General features: G+C 40.8%; 1 protein-coding gene across 2 annotated transcripts in view; it reads left to right on the top strand.

The window, feature by feature from the left end:
- The first annotated feature begins 1,560 nt into the window (after positions 1 to 1,560).
- The window catches only part of LOC127580954 (zinc finger protein 76-like), a 43,314-nt gene continuing 25,466 nt past the window's right edge, over positions 1,561 to 19,408 (top strand). Inside the window, exons 1-3 of one of the 2 annotated variants that reach the window (XM_052034956.1) lie at positions 1,561 to 1,750; positions 16,333 to 16,418; positions 17,796 to 17,876. In XM_052034956.1, the coding sequence (XP_051890916.1) occupies positions 16,343 to 16,418; positions 17,796 to 17,876 (157 nt within the window). In that variant the 5' untranslated portion in view covers positions 1,561 to 1,750; positions 16,333 to 16,342. The remainder of the gene's footprint in view (positions 1,751 to 16,332; positions 16,419 to 17,795; positions 17,877 to 19,408) is intronic. The other variant, XM_052034957.1, reaches the window with a different exon arrangement.

Genomic DNA, 19,408 nt, shown 5'->3' with positions numbered 1-19,408 from the left:
GACAAAGATCTGTAGAAGAGAGTGATCTTAAATTTCCCAGATTGAACTTTACTTTCTGATTATTTTAAAACCTGAAACACACTACCAACTTTAAAATGTTGTCAGTAAAGTTCGAGAACTTAAGTTTTGTGTAGTAAAAATAGTACTTACAATGATACAAGACTAAATGAGTCCTATTCTTAAAATTGATTAGACCATGTCCCCTATTCATTCAAATGCCAGAAATCCTACATTCACATTTTGAGACAATGATAATCCTAATTAAGGATAATTTATATATCTGTGACTTCATATGAGGCACTTCATACTGTGACAATAATATTGCAAAAAGGGTATGCAATTGGCAATTGAATTTCAGTGCGGGTAAGTGCAATATGGTGCAAAAAAAAACAGGATACCACATATTCCTTGGAGAAGTCAAAAGATCAACAATTGTATTCAAATAAATTATTGCTGAAGATTTAAAACTGCTAAAGATTGATGCCAAGATCAACATATCTCATCGCTAAAATTTAGTCTCAGAATTCATTTAGGCCACTTCAGTTGCACAGATGTCAGTCCCAACAGACTGTACTTCATAATCAGAATCAGGTTTATCGTCACTGACATTATGTCGTGAAATGTGTTGTTTTGCGGCAGCAGTACAGTGCAAAACATAAAAATTAGCTATGTTACAAAAAATAAATAAATAAAATGGTGCAAAATAGGAATAACGAGGTAAGAGTTCGTGGACCGTTCAGAAAACCGATGGCGGAGGGCAGTTAATTTCCTTACGACAGTGATTACATTTTGAAAGGAATCAGTTGGCTTCAAGAAGAGCTGAGGTTGTGAAAAGCACTGTAGAAATACAAGTACACGAAAGTAAATGACTGCACACGTTGGAAACCCGAACAGAAAACATAACATTGAGAAACTACTCGGCAGGTCAGGCAGAACCTGTGGAGAAAAGTTGACGATTCGGGTTTAAACGTCATCGATGCAGGCTGCCCTGTCGTGGTGTTCCAGCATTTTCTGCTCTATGTGTTTGTGTCTGGGGCTGTGAAGTTATCACTGCTGATGTTAACAGTAATTTTTTAAACGAAATGTCAAAAAGTGAAATTCCCACATGGTCAATAGACGCCCAACCAGAGCTGCATTGGGCTCCTGCCCGGGCCCAGCTGCAAGCACTGCACGCCCTCGGAGTAACAGAAGCAGGCAGCCCGTCTCTCCACTAGGCCGATGTTGTACTTCCACCTATCCCCGGGTGCACAGACACGCCATAATTCCTACCCAACTGGACATTTCATTCTACATGTTAATCCGCATTCAGAAGAAACAACTTTATCCTGGCCCCTGATTGGCATATGGGAACTCTGATTTAACTATACAGGTTCTGAGGCGATTCTCCGGCTTTGTGACTGGTGAGCCGCCCAGGACTCTGAATGGGCCAATCTTCTGCCTCGCAGCGACGCCTGTAAACGCGTTCGAAATGCCGGTTTAGGGGCGAAACAAAAAAGCCGGCGGCACCCCGGACGCTGAATTGAGCCCGCCCTCTTCTGCGAGCGCCGCGGCGCATGGAGCGGTTGGAGCGCGCCTCGGCACCGGGGCGGGGCGGAGAATGCGCGCCCGGGACTCTGAATCGGCGCATGGCCCGGCATTGCCGCGGCGCGGGTGACAGTGGCCGATGCTGGTTCGGGGGCCGGCGATTCCCGCCACAGCGCTTCCTGCCCTGGTGCATGGCGGTCGCACGGAGGAATTGTTGGAAAAAAAGGTTAGTAAAATTTTTTTTTCCCAGTCTGCGTTGCAGCAGCCGGCGGCTCGGAGAGGCGATGGGATGGAAGGCGGGGGAGGCACGGCGGGGCCGGGCAGGCCCACCTCCCACTGCCCTTCTCGTCCAACCAGCCGGCTGATTCGGGCCTACCGCAGGCTTACAGCTGGCCGCTCCGCGCCGCTCTCCCGCTCATGGATGAAATCTTGTGGGGGGAAACTCCCACTTCCCCCCCCCCCCCTTCAGAACGGAGCCAAACCCGCGTCCGTGGGCCGGCGGCGCCGGGGCCTGGGTCACGGCCGTGTGGCAGGCGGCTTCCTCGCACTGGCTGACCCGGGTCGCCGGCTGGCACGGTTGGTCCGGAACGAATGGCACAAGACTGTCGGCAATGCACAGCGGGCCACTCAGCAGCTACGGAGAGGAGCAAGCGCCTCGACGTGTGGAGGCTGCAGCTGAGGTGGCGAGGGAGTGGGTGCTCGTCAGACGTTTAACTGTGCGCTAGCTTCGGATACTATTGCAAATGCGTGTGCGTTTCTGGTTTTCAATCTTGCTGGCGTCTTCTATCACCAAATGCTAGGAGACGGCGGGATTTGGGTGTCTTTCGTATTAAAAATGCACAGCATAGGTCATATAGTGAGTTTCTGTGATGTTATAGTGAGTTTTTATGATACAATCCTGTTTTTTTTTGTACCAATTCAGTTCTAACATAGTTTTATTTCCGCACTTCCTTCACTTCCAGCTTTAATTTTTCAGTTTGTCCAAGGTAGTATAGATTTCTTGCTATGCTGCAAAGAAAATTAGATCTTGAAAATAGGCTGCTCTAAAGCACTCTAGTCAATATGCCAATGCACATTCTAATGTTTATTTACAATAAAGTTCAAACACCTATACATTTTTGTATAGTCCTCTATAGATTTTAACATTGGCATTTCTAACAGCACACTAGCATTTGTGACCTGCTAATTATCCTGTGATCTTAATATTTGGGATTTATTAGTTCTATTTCCAATTACTCAATGATGTAAATTGCCAATCATATTTTTAAATGGTACTGTTTTAAGTAGAAATAGAATAATGACTGAATTCATATTTTTAAACCTTTTATTGTCATTCCTGTTCAATTAGACTTGGTATTCTTGATTCCTGTAGTTGGCAGAGACTGGGCTATTAAGTATGCAAAGTGTGATTGTCTTTTCAATAATTTAAACATCAAAATAAACATTGTATTAGAATCTTGGTTCAATGAATCCTTCGATCAGAAGTTTTCTAAGGAATGTTTTTCAGAACTAAGGATAATTAGTTGTAGCAAAATTAGTTGTTTATATTTAAATTATTGCAAGTATGACTAGCATTGATGTGCTAAAGACGGTATTAAAGCACCAAGGCAATTGTCTTTTTTAACCAGATATTTTTCTGGTTCATCAGGTGGGGAGCAGTATATACTGATTTAGGTAAATGAGGTATGTTATAAAGTTGATCATTTTCATGTATTACTCAATAGCTCATATGTATCTATCTTGTCTTAACTTTAGTGATAATGAAAGAATAAAATGTACATTTTTTTCTTAAAATCCTTGATCTTTAAAATCTGCATTGGGACCAACAATTACTTGTATATAGCCTATAATGTTGAGTAAAGATAGGAATTAATACAGCACAGGAAACAAGTACATTTTGTTAGTTATTTACATGTAGGAATGAACATCGGATAGGAAATCAGAGGAACTATTGGAAGTAAGTGAAGTTGTGGCTGAAGAGTGATTATTATAAGATTTTTTGAAATTGGGGAGAGATCGGAGAGATCAGAGATGTCAGGATGCAGGGGCATATTGAGGGATTGCCAAATAAACTGAAGGTAGAGGCCAGATTTTAAGATCTGGAGAAGATTGCAGAAGTATGATGTAGTGAGGCCATAGAAGGTAGTGTAAATGATTGTAGATTTGAAATCATTGTATTGGAGCTGGTCAGTGTGTTTTGATAATTGATAAGTGAACTAATATAGAACAAGAGGTAAGATGGATTTTCATGTGGGTTGTAGTTAGCATAAATTAGAGCTAAATGAACCAGTTAGTGGGTGACAGAAATAAACTTTGCAAGTATTGAAGCTATAATTGAGATTTTCAGTGGGATAGGGATGAAAGGCGGGTAGGTCAGAATGAGATGGTCTTGATAATGGATTACAAGTTGGGGATCAACAAAATGTCAAGGTGCATTGAATAAGGAGCTGACAGGACTGGAGTTGAAAGTGAAGTATTGATCAGCTGCTGAAGGTTCACTGAAGAAAGTAAATACACAGAAAACTAACGTGCCCTCAAGTACAAGAGTTGGCAATTTCTTATCACTAGAAATTGGTTGCTGCTGCTGGATCTATAGGATAAGCAGTTCAAGGTTACATGAAGGTATGCTAAGTGTAGGAAAGTCAATACAAAATAATACATCACTGCTGAAAGGTCATGTGGTTGCATTTTGAACTTGTCCAGGTAGATTTCCTATCTTAAATGGGCTTTCAATGGGAGATAAACTGACTGGAGGAAGCTTTGCAGTTGCAGAATAAATTTGCCATGTTTAGTTGTTTGTCCCTTCGGAGAAGGATGAAGAGGAAAACTGGACAATAAAATAAGGGCAGAAGAAAGGCCTTCTTCACTGTCCAAGTGAACAAATAATGTTTCAAACAAATGGATGGATTCTTGACTAAACAGACAAAGCTTTGCTACTTATTTCAACAATGTTCTTGGGTTTTAAAATAAAAATTGCACGAGTCCATTTAATCCATGCCATACTGGCTAAAAAATTATTCATCTAGTTCCAGTTTTTGGACCATTGCCTTGTATTTACAGCACATCAAATGCTCAAATATAAACTGAAAAAAATTGAAATGCAAAAGACATACTGAAAATATTTGATACGTCAGTAAACACCTGCAGGAAACAAAACAATCAATTCAACCTTGTGTTACTGATCAGGAAAATATGAATAGTTATTCTCCATTGCTCATCTATTCAACGGGCATGGGAATTTTAACATTCTCTTTTTCTGCTCCAAAGTGCATGAATTGAAATAGTCATGTTGTGGTATGACTATGACATGTAACAGAACTGTTGTAAACAGCCTTACCACTTTCAATAAAGGATATTCATTTGATATCTGTACCTCTTATTTCCTTATGCAAACAGCAAAAAAGCACTATATTGGTGGTGGAATGTTGATGCTCGAGGGATTAACAGGGCAATGGCCTAGTGTCAAGGAAATAGAATCAAGTGCTAAACAGAATGATGATGATGGCAGGCAGTGGATGTATCAGAAATGTTGATGAACTTTTAACATGCTAGCAGATTCATCCATTTGCCCAGTACATTTGGAAAATTAGACATTGCAGAGGGTGAGTGATATTATCAGGGTCCTAGGGTAGGTTGTAACAGAAACGTGTGAGAAGAGGACTGGCCAATTAAAGAATTTAGTTGAAAGTTAACGTGGTGATGTCGCAGATAAGGAAATACGTAGAATGAGAATAAATGCTGCAAATACTCACCAGGTCAGGTCATATCTGTGGGAAGGAAAACTAGTGTTTCAGGCCAAAGACTGTTGGAACTGGGAAGGAAACTAAAGGAAGTTTAAGCTGCGGGGAGGGGTGATGTGTTTGATTAGGTAAAACTGGGGTAACCACGGGATAAGCTGTAAACGCAGTTGTCTGGTCAATTAGGAATGGGAGCAATTAGTGAAAATGCAGACAAAACACTAGGAATTGCAGTGCAGGAAGATGTGCTCAGCGGGTGAGACAGGGCATAAATTTTTCACCCCGAGGTTAAAAAGTAAAAAAAAACAAGCTGATTCAATATCACAGATGGGCACACACGCAAGATTCTGCAGATGCTGGAATCTGGAGCAGCACTCAAAATGCTGGAGGAACTCAGCAGGTCAGGCAGCATCTATGGAGGAAAATAAACAGTCAACATTTTGGGTCAAGACCCTTCATAAGGACACAGGTGCTGACCTGCTGAGTTTCTCCAGCATTTTGTGTGCGTTATCACAGATGGGCAACTGATACAGACTGAGTAACTTAGCTCCAGTTGTAGAATTCAGTATTAAATCCAGAAGACTGCAATGTGCCCAGACAGAAGATGAGAAGCTGTTCCTCAAGCTTGCTTCGGGTCTCATCATAACAGTGCAAGAGGCCACAGATTGGTCAAAATGAGAGTGGGCTGGAGATTTAAAGTGTCAGGCAATAGTAAGCCCAGTGGACTGAACGCAGGTGCTCCACAAAGCGGTCACCCAATCTGTGTTTGGCTCCTCCAATGTAGAGGAGACTACATTGTGAACACGGAATGCAGTATACTAGATTGGAAGAAGTGGAATTGAATCACTGCTTCACCTGAATGGACTGGGTCCCTGGATGGTGGGAAAGGAAGAGATGAAAAGACAAGTGTTGCATCGCCTATGGTTGCAAGGGAAAGTGCGGTAAGAGGAGGGTTGTTTGGTGGGAAGGGAGGAGTGGATAAGGGAGTTGCAAAGGGAACAGTCCCTGTTAAATGCTGTAAAGGGAGGAGAGGGAAAGATGTGTGTGTTGGCAGAATCACTTCGAAGATTGTGGAAATTGCAGAGAATGATCTGTTGAATGCAAAGGCTGGTGGGGTGGAAGATGAGGTTTTTAATACAAAGCATGACCAGGTCTATTCTTGGTATGATTTCCTAAGACTAGACACAGACTTACAAGATCAGTTACCTTCTCTGCAAATCTGCTAACGAGCTATGCCTGGACAGAATCATTAGACTAAAACACAGATCTCAATAAGCTTAATAATACCTATTAATATCTATAATAAAATCTTACATGGATTTGAGAATTCTTTCCTTGTGTGCTCACTTAAATATCACTAAGCTTCACATTTTACATGGATGTCTATTGAACCAGAAGTTCTACTGTGGCAGGCTAGCTATTACAGCAGTTAGCGTCATACTATTACAGCATCAGCGACCTGGGTTCAATTCCGGCCACTGTCTGTAAGGAGTTTGTATGTTCTCCCTGTGTCTGTGTGGCTTTCCTCCAGGTGCTCTGGTTTCCTCCCACATTCCAAAGACCTAGGATTTAGGAAGCTGTGGGCATGCTATGTTGGCGGCGGAAGCGTGGCGACACTTGCGGGCTGCCCCCAGAACACTCTATGCAAAAGATGTATTTCACTGTGTATTTCGATGTACATCTGACTAATAAAGATACCTTACCTTAAAGATCAGGGTCTTGTAGCAACTATCATAAATTCTACACTCTTACTTCTGGCTCTTCCATGTGTATGATATGCTTGTGTATAGAGACAAGCATACAATAGGAAATAGCATCCATTATGATGCTAATTCTATAAATTTCATTAGTATATGCATGATGGTACAGGCCATTCATGCAGAAGCCATGTTCATAATGCACACAAAAAGTTTCGGTGAGAAGGAAAGTTGGTAATCGAACAAGTGCTGTTCTATTGCCTACAACCTCTTGAACCTCATGAGCAACAGAATTTTGCGAATGCAAGCTGTCGCAAAATAATTTTATTGGCCCACTGTGTTCTGCATATCTAGCGTGCCATTCCAGGTGCCAAAGAATTTGTAAGTTGAAGTCTTTGCCTTGGACCTGCATGATTAATACATACAGTTATTTGCAGCAGTGTGCAGTTTACTGTGAAATTTTGCATGATGGCTTCATATATTTAAGTGTACATGAGGAATTTAACTGTTCAATTTTATTTTTTTCCTTTGTGAGATGTGTGAAAGGATTCTTGTTTTATATAATTGAGATAATTCTAAAAAACATGAAAGGCATGTGAAAAATGTTTAATATATGAGGAGAATGGTAGGTGAGAGTTCAAATTGCTCCTCAGTATTGTTCAAAACATTAGTAGTACATCAACATTTTGACATTCTGGGCATTCATTCTTCTATTAATTCATTTTTCGCAATCTGGGCATCACCAGCAAGGCCAGCATCTGTTGTCCTTGAAAAGGTGCTGGTGAGCTATCCTGTTAAATCACTGCAATCATTTACATACTTTATAACATATTCATGATGCACCTTACAGCAGCAGTGAATAATGTATAATTAAGAACAATTAGGAAAATACATAATTGATTATTTTGATAATACAGTACATAGTTTTGCAAGCTCTTTGAGACAGCTCTTTTTGAATGTTAAAAGAGGGTTGCCAACTAAGAATTGTATACTCTACATCTGTGAATATCACCTGCCAACAAAGAAATATTATAAATAAGTTGATGCTACTGTTAAGGAAAGTGGTTTATGACCCTATTAGGCAAATTAGAGTAATGTATTTAAAGGGATTTGAATGATTTCTAGCATGCATATTATCAAACAAAGTTAATATTGAACTTGTTATTGCTATATGCCTTGTTTACACATTAGTAGTTTAGTATAGCATTTGATAGTTTTAACTCAAATTACTGTAGCATTTTTTCAAATAAGTTTTTGAATATCAGCTAATGAAAATATATAACTGAGTCTGTAATTTGATAAAGTATTTATTTCATAGAGACAGGAGCTATGTAATAACTTGAACATTGGGACAAAACATTACAATTAGTATAATATAAATATCTTATAAATTCTTGAAAAACATTTGCCAGAGAATTGGATTGCTCTTAAATATGACTGCTAATCCTGCACATCCTGTTCATTTTAGCATAGCTTGACTGTGATATTCCATCATGATCAATTTACAAATGAGCAGATGTTTTTGGAATGCCAAAGCTGTCTTAAAAGGCCATCTACGCAAGTTCTGACAATCACTAATGTAATTCAGTGCACCTGCCAGCACATTACTACACTAATTGAAGGCAGAACCTCAGCCCTTAAAGGACACTCTTCTTTAACCGATGGCACGGCCAGAAGTGTAAGTGTTGCTGTTGTCAGTGGTGACAACTGATAGAGAGGCTCTGCAGGACAGAGTGCATGCTCCCTGTTTCTCAGATATGAGCCTCAACATCCTGAGGGATGAAGCAAAGCACAAGAGGCATGGTCTCTGTGCTAGGAGTAACAGGAGGAAACCTAGAACAGAATTAAAGAGTAAGTCGCAGCAGAGGTGCCTTCTGGAGCAATTTACTCTGCAGCTAGGAGCAGTGCTGTAAGAAATTTCATGACTTCAAGCTAAGTGCTGTAAAATTTTGAACTGTACTTGTGCTGTCCTCAAACCCAACAATATGCAAAGCTCATTCCTATCAGACCTCTGCTCTCACAGACATCTTTAACACAATGGGTAACCATTGCTACAGCTGCCCTCTTGCACTTCTTACTACTAATCTTCTCAGCAACACGGGCACATGTGTAGGCACACATATGTACACACACAGACACCATCCATCCAAGCACTTAGAAAAAGCTTTCCGTCTTGTTTTCAGGCTAAAGTTGCCCATCACAGGAACTGCTGCATTACACAGGAAGGAGACCCTACCAATCACAAAAGCTCAACAGCCTGAAGGAAAGGATCCTTTGCCAGATAGAGAATTGATGTGACTTGAGGTTATAAAGATTGAGGCTTGGCTGAAGATGGGATGGATGTTCCAGTTATTTAAGGATGTCCTGCACCTCTACCACATATCTAACCCTCTAAGTGACAACTGGTCTGCCTTCATGCATTTTCTGATGTGCTGGCCACTCTGTCCTTCAGTGCCATGTACTTGATGTCACTAAGCTTCATTTTTATCATTATAAAGACCCAGGAAATTGTAGTTGTTCAGCAAGAAAAAACATCTCCCCTCCCAGATCTGGCATTCGTGTATCTCTTTGACCAGAGCCTTGGGACTCAGATGAGATCTATGAAAGGGGAACCTACGTGGAAGTGCTGATACAGATGCATGCAGAATTGCTTGCTGAGTTGTCTACCTGTCTGATAGAATACAAAAGAATTGAAGGAGTTTGGACAGTCCATCACCAATCTCTTGCAAAACTTCATCTGGAACCAGGAGCACATTTGTTTCTAGCAAATTGGGATACGTGGCAACAATCAATTGTGTATGCTGACTCGGTGAGGAAGAACCTTATGGTGATGGCGATCTCTGGGCAGAGCTTTCCAGTCACGGGTGCATGATTGTAGATCTGCCTGCAGGCAGTTACGTATCTCTGTCACCACTACTGAACATGGGAGCATGACTCCCTGAAAGTTCCAGGGGAGTAGAGTCTGCTGACTTACTCTTCCCCTGTTCCTCTGGGGTCCTGAGTATGCCTGTCCAGCCTTCTCATGCCTGGTCTGAATCTGCAGCCAGTGCAGTGCAGCAAACCAGACAACCCAGAGGTAAAATGACAATACACCTTTCCCAAAAGTCATGCTGTGATTTTAAACAGGCCCCCTCCCGAATCACCAGCCAGCTTCTAGAATACGTTGTTAGCAGTTCTTTGAGAACATAAGAAATAGAAGCAAAAGTGGACCATTCAGACCCTCATGCCTGCTCCTCCATTTAATGAGACGATAGCTGATCTTTTATCTCAATATCACTTCCCTGCCCTTCCATACCCCATGATTTCTTTAATACCAAAAAAAATCAATTTATGTCTGACTGTCCCTTTAAATTATGCAGCTGCAGTGAAAGGAGTGCTATGAAAACCTGCCACACATCGAGTGCATATTGATTTTTCGAGTGAATAAAAGTGACCAAATTTCACCTGGTAGTATTCTAAACATGAGTTGCATTAGTGTTGCTTTACAATTGACATCACTGCACACATCCAATGTGTCAAACATCGGAAGTGTGCTGGTGCACAACACGACTGAACTCGCTAAGTCAAATTTCTCTAGCCTCATTTTTGTGGTTTATTCCAAAAAGCAATGATTTTCAATCATGGAGGCTAAAAAAGATAGCTCTGTGCCAGTGGGTGTTGTTTTTGTTACAGCTTTATTCTTGTCTGTGAGAGTTGGGGGTGAAAGAGGGGAGGAGCTGCATTGATAACTTCAAGCATCCAAGCCAGACAAACTGAACAGAGGATGTGAAAAGTCCAAATTATATTAAGAAAAACAGTATACTGTAAGTTAATAAGAAATTGTAAATCAATAGCAATTTTGGAAAAAATGTGTAATTACTTTTGATCGATCATATTATTTAATTGTTCCAATATAACAAATGAGAACATTAATTTTAAAAAAACTAGATAGAAAGAAGTTCCACTAATTATCAGAGGAAATTTGGTCATATAACTTTTTTTCCTGCACTATGCCTCTGTAAGTAGATTGCCTCCCAGACTGCAAAGCAATTGCAACCATTTCCAAGTCAAATCAAATCACCCTGGATTTGACTGGACACTTACGATTGTGATTCATGGCTGTATATTTGATGCTGTTTGTATCTACTGGGCATAGGAACAATTAGTGGCCTCGATCTCTAACCACCTGCACTTCCCTCTGACGAGCCACTTACCTGATCGATGCCACCCACTAGCCCCCAAATCTTCCCATGTAGACTAATCCCTGTCCCCGTTCGCCTCCTGCCCACCATTCTAGACATTTTCCGGAAAATTTCCAATGATAAGATCTTGAGCAATAGGAACAGGAGAATTTCATTGGCTGCTCAATCCTGCTACACCATTTGGTTTGAACCAAATTTCTTCAAATTCATTTTCTTGCCCTCTCCCCATAACCCTTGATTCCCTTACTGTTTGAAAATCTATGTACTGTATATCACAGTTTTGAATATATTCATGGATTTGGCCTTTCCAGCTTTCTGGGAACTCCAGAAACTTGCAATCCTTTGAGAGGAGAATCTATTCCACATCACATTCTTAAATGGTTGTGTCCTTAATCTGCGACCATTCCCTCTGGTCCTAAACTCTCTCATGACATCCTCCCAGCATTTGGCCTTGTCGACCCCATTAAGAATCTTGTATGTTTTAATAGTCTTGTCTCATTCATCTAAACTCCAATGAGTACATTCCCACCCTATTTAACCTTTCCTCATAAGGCAATCCTTTCATAACCGGGATCATCCTAGTGAAATTTCCCTGAACTACCTCCAATAAGAATGTATCTTTCCTTTAAATAAGGAGAGCAAAACTGTTCACAGGTGTGGCCTCACTAGTGCCTTTTACAGTTGTGGTAAGATATCCCAACCTGCTTTAAAATAAAGGCCAACATTCGTTAGCCTTCCTGATTTAACTGCTGCACTGTATGCTAGTTTTCTGTGTTTCATGTACAAGGACTCCTAAATCCCTCTGTGCTACAGTACTTTTCTGGTTTGTGGATACCACTGAATACTGTAGCAGCAACTATCATCTAGTGTACACCTTTACAGTGTACTGGAATTTCTAAGCCCATACCTTGTTTAACGTGACATCAGTTGTGTGGAAATGTAGCCATCCACTTGATTTTTATAAATCTTGTTGGGCAGGGAATTCCTGGGTTTTGATCCAGTAATGAAGAAGGAAACTTTGACAAGTTGCCACTTGACATCTTGTGGATGGGACGTACTACAGGCAGGGTGCATTGGTGGTGGTAGCAGTGAATGTTCAGAGTATTGGGTGCATTAATAGTCAAGTGTCATTCAAAGCTGTATTCATCAAAGCAAATGAAGACTATTCCATTATTTTCCTGGTCTTTGCCTAATTGATATTGAAAAGACTTTGGGGCATTAGGCAGTGAGTTACTTGCTGCAGAATGCCAAGCTTCTGCTCTGCACTTGTGGCCACCATATTTCTCTGGTTGGTCCAAATGTTCCTGTTCAATGGTGGTCTCCAGGATGTTGATGGTGGGGAATTTGGTTATAGAAAATCATTTAATTTTATAGAAAAGTGGTTAGACACTCTGTCGCTGGAGATGGTCAGTCCTTGGCACTTGTGTGGTGCAATTGTTACATGCCATGTAGCAACCTATGTTTGTTGTCCTGGAAGTGGGCATAGACTGCTTGACTACCTGAGGAGTTATGATTCAAACTGAATATTGCAAACATCCCTGCTTCTAACCTTAGGAAGGTCATTGATGAAGCAACCCCTGAGACATGGTTCAGAGCAACTCCAACAGTGACAAAGGTGACTGAACTCCCAAAAGGCACAGATTTTTCTTTGTGTTAACTGTGGTACTAGCCTGTGGGGAGTTCTTCCTAATTCCCACTGAGTTCAATTTTACTTGGGTTATTTGATGCTGTACTTGTTCAAGTGCTGCTTTGGTGTTGAGAGCAGTTACTCCAACCTCAGCTCTGAAATTCTGCTCTTTTGTCCACGTTTGAATCAAGGCAGTGATGAGGATCTAGAACCAAACATGATAGAGCCTACAGTAAATATTACTAGGCAGGTTATTGGTGATTAAATTCCACTAGATTGCATTATTGTTGACAATATCATTTACTTTGCTGATGATTGAGAGTAAACTGATTGGGTGGTAACCTGCCATTTTGTATTTTTCCATTTTGTAGAGGGGACATATCTGGGGAATGTTGCACTCTTTCAGGTGGATTGTGAATATGGACTCCTGAAGGTGTGACAAGCAGATCCATATTACTAAATGTCTATCATAACCAGTATTATATTTCCAGTCTGTATATCTTCTGTCTATATGGCAGATGATAGAGAAGGGACGTGCTCAGACAGGTTTGAGATGTGTCTATTTTAACGCAAAGAGTATTGTGAACAAGGCAGATGAGCTTAGAACTTGGATCAATACTTGGCGCTATGATGTGGTGGCCATTACGGAGACTTGGATGGCTCACGGACTGGAATAGTTGCTTCAAGTGCTGGGTTTTAGATGTTTCAGAAAGGACAGGGAGGGAGGCAAAAGAGGTGGGGAGTGGCACTGTTGATCAGAGATAGTGTCACATCTGCGGAAAAGGTGGACGTCGTGGAGGGACTGTCTACGGAGTGTCTGTGGGTGGAGGTTAGGAACAGGAAGGGGTCAATAACTTTACTGGGTGTTTTTTATAGGCAGCCCAATAGTAACAGGGATATTGAGCAGCAGATAGGGAAGCAGATCCTAGAAAGGTGTGAGAGTAACAGAGTTGTTGTGATGGGAGATTTTAATTTCCCAAACATCGAATGGCATCTCCAGACAGTGAGGGGTTTAGATGGGGTGGAGTTTGTTAAGTGTGTTCAGGAAGGATTCTTGACACAATATGTAGATAGGCCTACAAGAGGAGAGGCTGTGCTTGATTTGGTATTGGAAAATGAACCTGGTCAGGTGTCAGATCTCTCAGTGGGTGAACATTTTGGTGATAGTGATCATAATTCTATCTCCTTTACATTAGCACTGGAGAGAGATAGAAACAGACAGACTAGAAAGGCGTTTACTTGGAGTAAAGGGAATTATGAGGCTCTCAGGCAGGAAATTGGAAGATTAAATTGGGAACAGATGTTCTCAGGGAAAAGTACGGAAGAAATGTGGCAAATATTCAGGGGATATTTGTGTGGAGTTCTGCACAGGCATGTTCCAATGAGACAGGGGAGTCACGAGAGGATATGAGAACCATGGTGTACAAGGGCTATAATAAATCTAGTCAAAAGGAAAAGAAAAGCTTACAAAAACATACAGAGAGCTAGGTAATGTTAGCGATCTGGAAGAGTATAAGGCTAATAGGAAGGAGCTTAAGAAGGAGATTAGGAGAGCCAGAAGGGGGCATGAGAAGGCCTTGGCGGGCAGGATTAAGGAAAACCCCAAGGCATTCTACAAGTATGAGCAAGAGGATAAGATGCGAAAGAATAGGGCCTATCAAGTGCAGCAGTGGGAATGTGTGTATGGATCCGGAAGAAATAGCGGAGGTACTTAATGAATACTTTGCATCAGTATTCACTACAGAAAAAGATCTGGAGGATTGTAGTGGGGACTTGCAGCGGCCTGAAAAGCTTGAGCATGTAGATATTAGGAAAGAGGAGGTGCTGAAACTTTTGGAAAGCATCAAGTTGGATAAGTCGCTGGGACTGGATGAGATGTACCCCAGGCTGCTGTGGGAGGCGAGGGAAGAGATTGCGGAGCCTCTGACGATGATCTTTTCATCGTCGATGGAGACGGGTGAGGTTCTGGAAGATTGGAGGGTTGAGGATGTTGTTCCCTTATTCAAGAAAGGGAGTAGGGATAGCCCAGGGAATTATAGACCGGTGAGTCTTACCTCAGTGGTTGGTAAGCTAATGGAGAAGATCCTGAGAGGCAGGACTTATGAACATTTGGAGAGGTATAATATGATTAGGAATAGTCAGCATGGCTTTGTCAAGGGAAGGTCCTGCCTTACGAGCCTGAATGAATTTTTTGAGGATGTGACTAAACACATTGATGCAGGGAGAGCAGTAGATGTAGTGTATATGGATTTCAGCAAGGCATTTGATAAAGTACCCCATGCAAGGCTTATTGAGAAAGTAAGGAGGCATGGGATCCAAGGGGACATTGCAGTGTCGATCCAGAACTGGCTGACCCACAGAAGGCAAAGAGTGGTTGTTGAAGGGTCGTATTCTGCATGGAGGTCGGTGACCAGTGGTGTACCTCAGGGATCTGTACTGGGACCCTTGCTCTTTGTGATTTTTATAAATGACCTGGATGAGGAAGTGGAGGGGTGGGTTAGCAAGTTTGCAGATGATACAAAGGTTGGGGGTGTTGTGGATAGTTTGGAGGGCTGTCAGAGGTTACAGAGGGACATAGATAGGATGCAAAGTTGGGCTGAGAAGTGGCAGATGCTGTTCAACCCAGATAAGTGTGAAGTGGTTCATTTTGGTAGGTCAAATATGATGGCAGAATATAGTATTAATGGTAGAACTCTTGGCAGTGTGGAGGATCAGAGGGATCTTAGGGTCTGAGTCCATAGGACGCTCAAAGCGGCTGAGCAGGTTGACTCTGTGGTTAAGAAGGCATATAGTGTATTGTCCTTCATCAATCGGGGAATTGAATTTAGGAGCCAAGAGGTATTGTTGCAGCTATATAGGTCCCTGGTCAGACCCCATTTGGAGTACTGTACTCATTTCTGGTCACCTCACTACAGGAAGGATGTGGAAGCCATAGAAAGGGTGCAGAGGAGATTTACAAGGATGCTGCCTGGAATGCGGAGCATGCCTTATGAAAGCAAGTTGAGGGAACTCGGACTTTTCTCCTTGGAGCGACGGAGGATGAGGGGGGACCTGATAGAGGTATATAAGGTGATGAGAGGTATTGATCTGGTAGATGGTCAGAGGCTTTTCCCCAGGGCTGAAATGGTGGCCATAAGAGGACATAGGTTTAAGGTGCTGGGGAGTAGGTACAGAGGAGATGTCAGGGGTAAGTTTTTTACTCAGAGAGTGGTGAGTGCGTGGAATGGGCTGCCCGCAACAGTGGTGGAGGCGGATCCGATAGGGTCTTTTAAGAGACTTTTGGATAGGTACATGGAGCTGAGAAAAATGGAGGGCTATGGGTAAGCCTAGTAATTTCTAGGGTAGGGACATGTTCAGCACAGCTTTGTGGGCTGAAGGGCCTGAATTGTGCTGTAGTTTTTCTATGTTTCTTCTTATGCTATTATATTGTTTTATATAGTTTAAGCTACCATTTGTATAAGTTCTTTGGGTTTTATGGAAAATCTTGAGATGGTTTATTTGTTAAAAGTACTGCACAAGTAAATTGTTCGGAAGGTGTAATTAATAAAAAAAAACTTTGTTTTTAGATTATACTAAATGATGGAGAGCCTGAGCCTGCAGGCAGTAACCCTTACAGATGGCTCTACGGCCTACATCCAACATACACTGAAAGGTGAGCACCCAATAAAGAATTAGAATTAAAAATAATAGTGGCCAAGCATGAAGAACGGAGACATGTTGGGATAGAGATTTGAATTCTTACTCTACTAAATTGTTAATATCAGCCCATTGTGGGAGGCACTAGGAGACTGGACACTTCTCCATATCAAAGTGGAACAGGAGATTTCATCCCAAGCTTATGAGAGTCATAAAGAGAGACGTATAGTAGTTCCAACAGTTCCTAGGATGCACATGGTCAAGAGAGCTCATGGGATGTGGATGATGCCACCAGACCAGTATTTAATACCTAACATTAATTAACTCTTGATCTGAGTAGCTTGCCAGCTTAGAGGTCCATTAACAGTCAGTCACACCAGTGGGTCAGTAGTCATTTACAGTGCAAACCAGGAAAGGATGGCAAAGTTTTGTAACCACCTGGTTGCTAAGCTTCTAAATCTTAGTGCAGAAGCTTGCCACACCTCTAGAAGTGAAAAGCCCATATAGAGGAAAACAACATTTATATGTATATTTTCCAAGTACAAATACTAATTGCATTTATGTTGCACTATTTTTTCTGGAAAAAAATAAATAAGCAATGGGTGGTGGTGGTGGGGCATGTGAATAATAGTAGACAGCATTTAATAGTCAAAAATTCTTAAAGTCATTTTGTATATTTTGTTACATGCCATGATAAATTAGACTTTTAACAATGAACTGTTATTCCAAGTCTGATTGGGAAGTAACTTAGTGTAATAATTTGTAAATTACATGTATTAACTTTGATATATCAGATGACTGATGCAATATGTTATATTTCAGTATAATCATTGCCTAAGTACAGGCAGCAAATATATTTGCATGTTGTTGTGAAAATCAACAAAAAAGTGCACATGCTGGAAATCTAAAACAGAAAATACTGGAAACACTCAGCAGTTCAGGCCGGGTCTGTGGGGAGAGAAAGGGTCTCCAACATAAAACATTGATTCTGTTTCTCTTCCTATTAATGAGGCCTGACCTGCTGACTATTTGCAGCATTTTCTGTTTCTGTTTTACCCATATTAGGGTTTGGGTTCAGCAGACAAACATTAATTCAAATTCTCTCATTTCTAGTATGTTTAATTTGTAATGTATCAGCAGATATATTATAGGTTACATTTATAGAAACTATATTGTGAAATATTAATAACTTTATTAGTAAGATTATATAAAATTATTTCATCTGATATTCAATAAAACAAGCAATTTATTGCTAAAATTTAAAAAAAAGTTTATCTGAGAAGATTCAGTATCAATGTTGCATAATCTAATTTCAGTGTTTATGTTGCTTGTGTTATGAGTGCTTATCTTCCAGTTTTTTTAAAACCCTTTTAATTTACAATATATTTAACAGATGCAAAGTTGGTTGAGGGGCAAACTATTCAGCTGGAGGATGGCACAACAGCCTACATCCAACAAGTCACAGTGCAAAAAGGTAATTATAGACAGGACATCCATTAATGCTAAATAGTATCCAAAATAAAAGTGACAGTTGGCCTGGTATCCAAGAGTACAGGTGTATTTGCTGCACAGTGTAATCTACTTTATAAAGATGTCAATGTTTGTGTTTGCAGTAGGATTTTATCAGTCTGTTTTTCATTCCCTTCTGTCTGAAGCAATTGCTAATGTGTATTTTCATTAGATTTAAGTTTCTGATAAATGTATGGAGATCAGCTTTATATTCTGGATCTTAATAGCATTCAACACAGCAGGCGAAATTTGACCAAGATTATATGTGCATATAGTATACTGATGAAACTTCCTAAGATGCTAGAACAATGTAGTGGGTAACTTGAATTCAGCTAGTTAAAAAAGCTGGAATGAAAAGGAGCTATTAAATTGTCAGATTGCCACAAAAAAAAACCCTTTAGGAAAGAAAATCTGTGATCCTTACCCAGTCTGGACAACATGTGATTCTAGACACACACCAGTGTGGTTGACTTGTAACTGCTCTCTGAAATTATTAACTAGCCATCGGTTCAAGGATAATGAATGTTAGGCTTATTGTTTGCACTCATGTCCCATTGGTGATTTCAAAAAAAAATTACAGAGAGGTGGCTGAAATAAAAACACAAATACTGGAGCTACCCAGCAAATGAGGTAGCATCTGTGGAAACAAAAACAGTCAGTTTCATCAGTTCTGATTTGATCTAAAAGGTTGACCTTTGTTTCTCTGTCCACAGATGCTGCCTGATCTGCTGAGTGTTTTCCAACATTTTCTGTTTTTATTCCAGGCTTCCAATCTGCAGTTTTCGTGCCTTTTTTTTTTACAGATATGTTTTAAGCACCGACACATGAGGCAAAGGTTTATGATCTGTGCTGTTGAATTTTTATCCCACCCTCTCAGTATGGACAGGCAGTTCCCAATGGAAAGGGTAAGATGGTTCTCAGGAGAGATGTCCAAGTTACACCTGTGCACTTCCTAGCAGCCAGCTATGGAACGCCATTGAAAGAGATCTTGTGACAAGTACTTGTTCAACTTGCCTTTTGTCCAATAATGTTGTAGGGTAAGGTGAGCTATAGCTAAATCAGAGGAAAATGGTATTCTTTCAATCAAAAGTTAACATATGTAACAAGATTCAATCTACTGTTTTATTAAAGTGTAATGGTGAGACTATGGTGACCAAAAAAATTCAATCTCCCTCTTGAATTTTAGTAGGAGCAGAACACACATCCTACAGAATACAGAGGTACAATTGCCCTTGTACTAATTAGCAAGCAGACTATCTTATTTGCTGGATAATATTAAATACGAGGAAATGTTGGTTTATAAATTATTCATTGCATTCACCCCAAGTATATTTAAATCTTGCTTTGGTATATATCTAGAGCAGAATTGCCTTACCCAAGTCTGTCTTCAAGTTTTAGCAGATAATAATTAGAGTACTTAGTAATTTGGGTGGAGGCTTCCTCAAATTAAAAGAAAGATGATCAATGGCCAAATGTGCTTGATTGCATCTGTGCTTT

The sequence above is a fragment of the Pristis pectinata genome, chromosome 20 (genome assembly GCF_009764475.1).
Source record: "Pristis pectinata isolate sPriPec2 chromosome 20, sPriPec2.1.pri, whole genome shotgun sequence".
Taxonomy (NCBI): domain Eukaryota; kingdom Metazoa; phylum Chordata; class Chondrichthyes; order Rhinopristiformes; family Pristidae; genus Pristis; species Pristis pectinata.
This window is presented reverse-complemented; position numbering and strand designations above follow the sequence as displayed.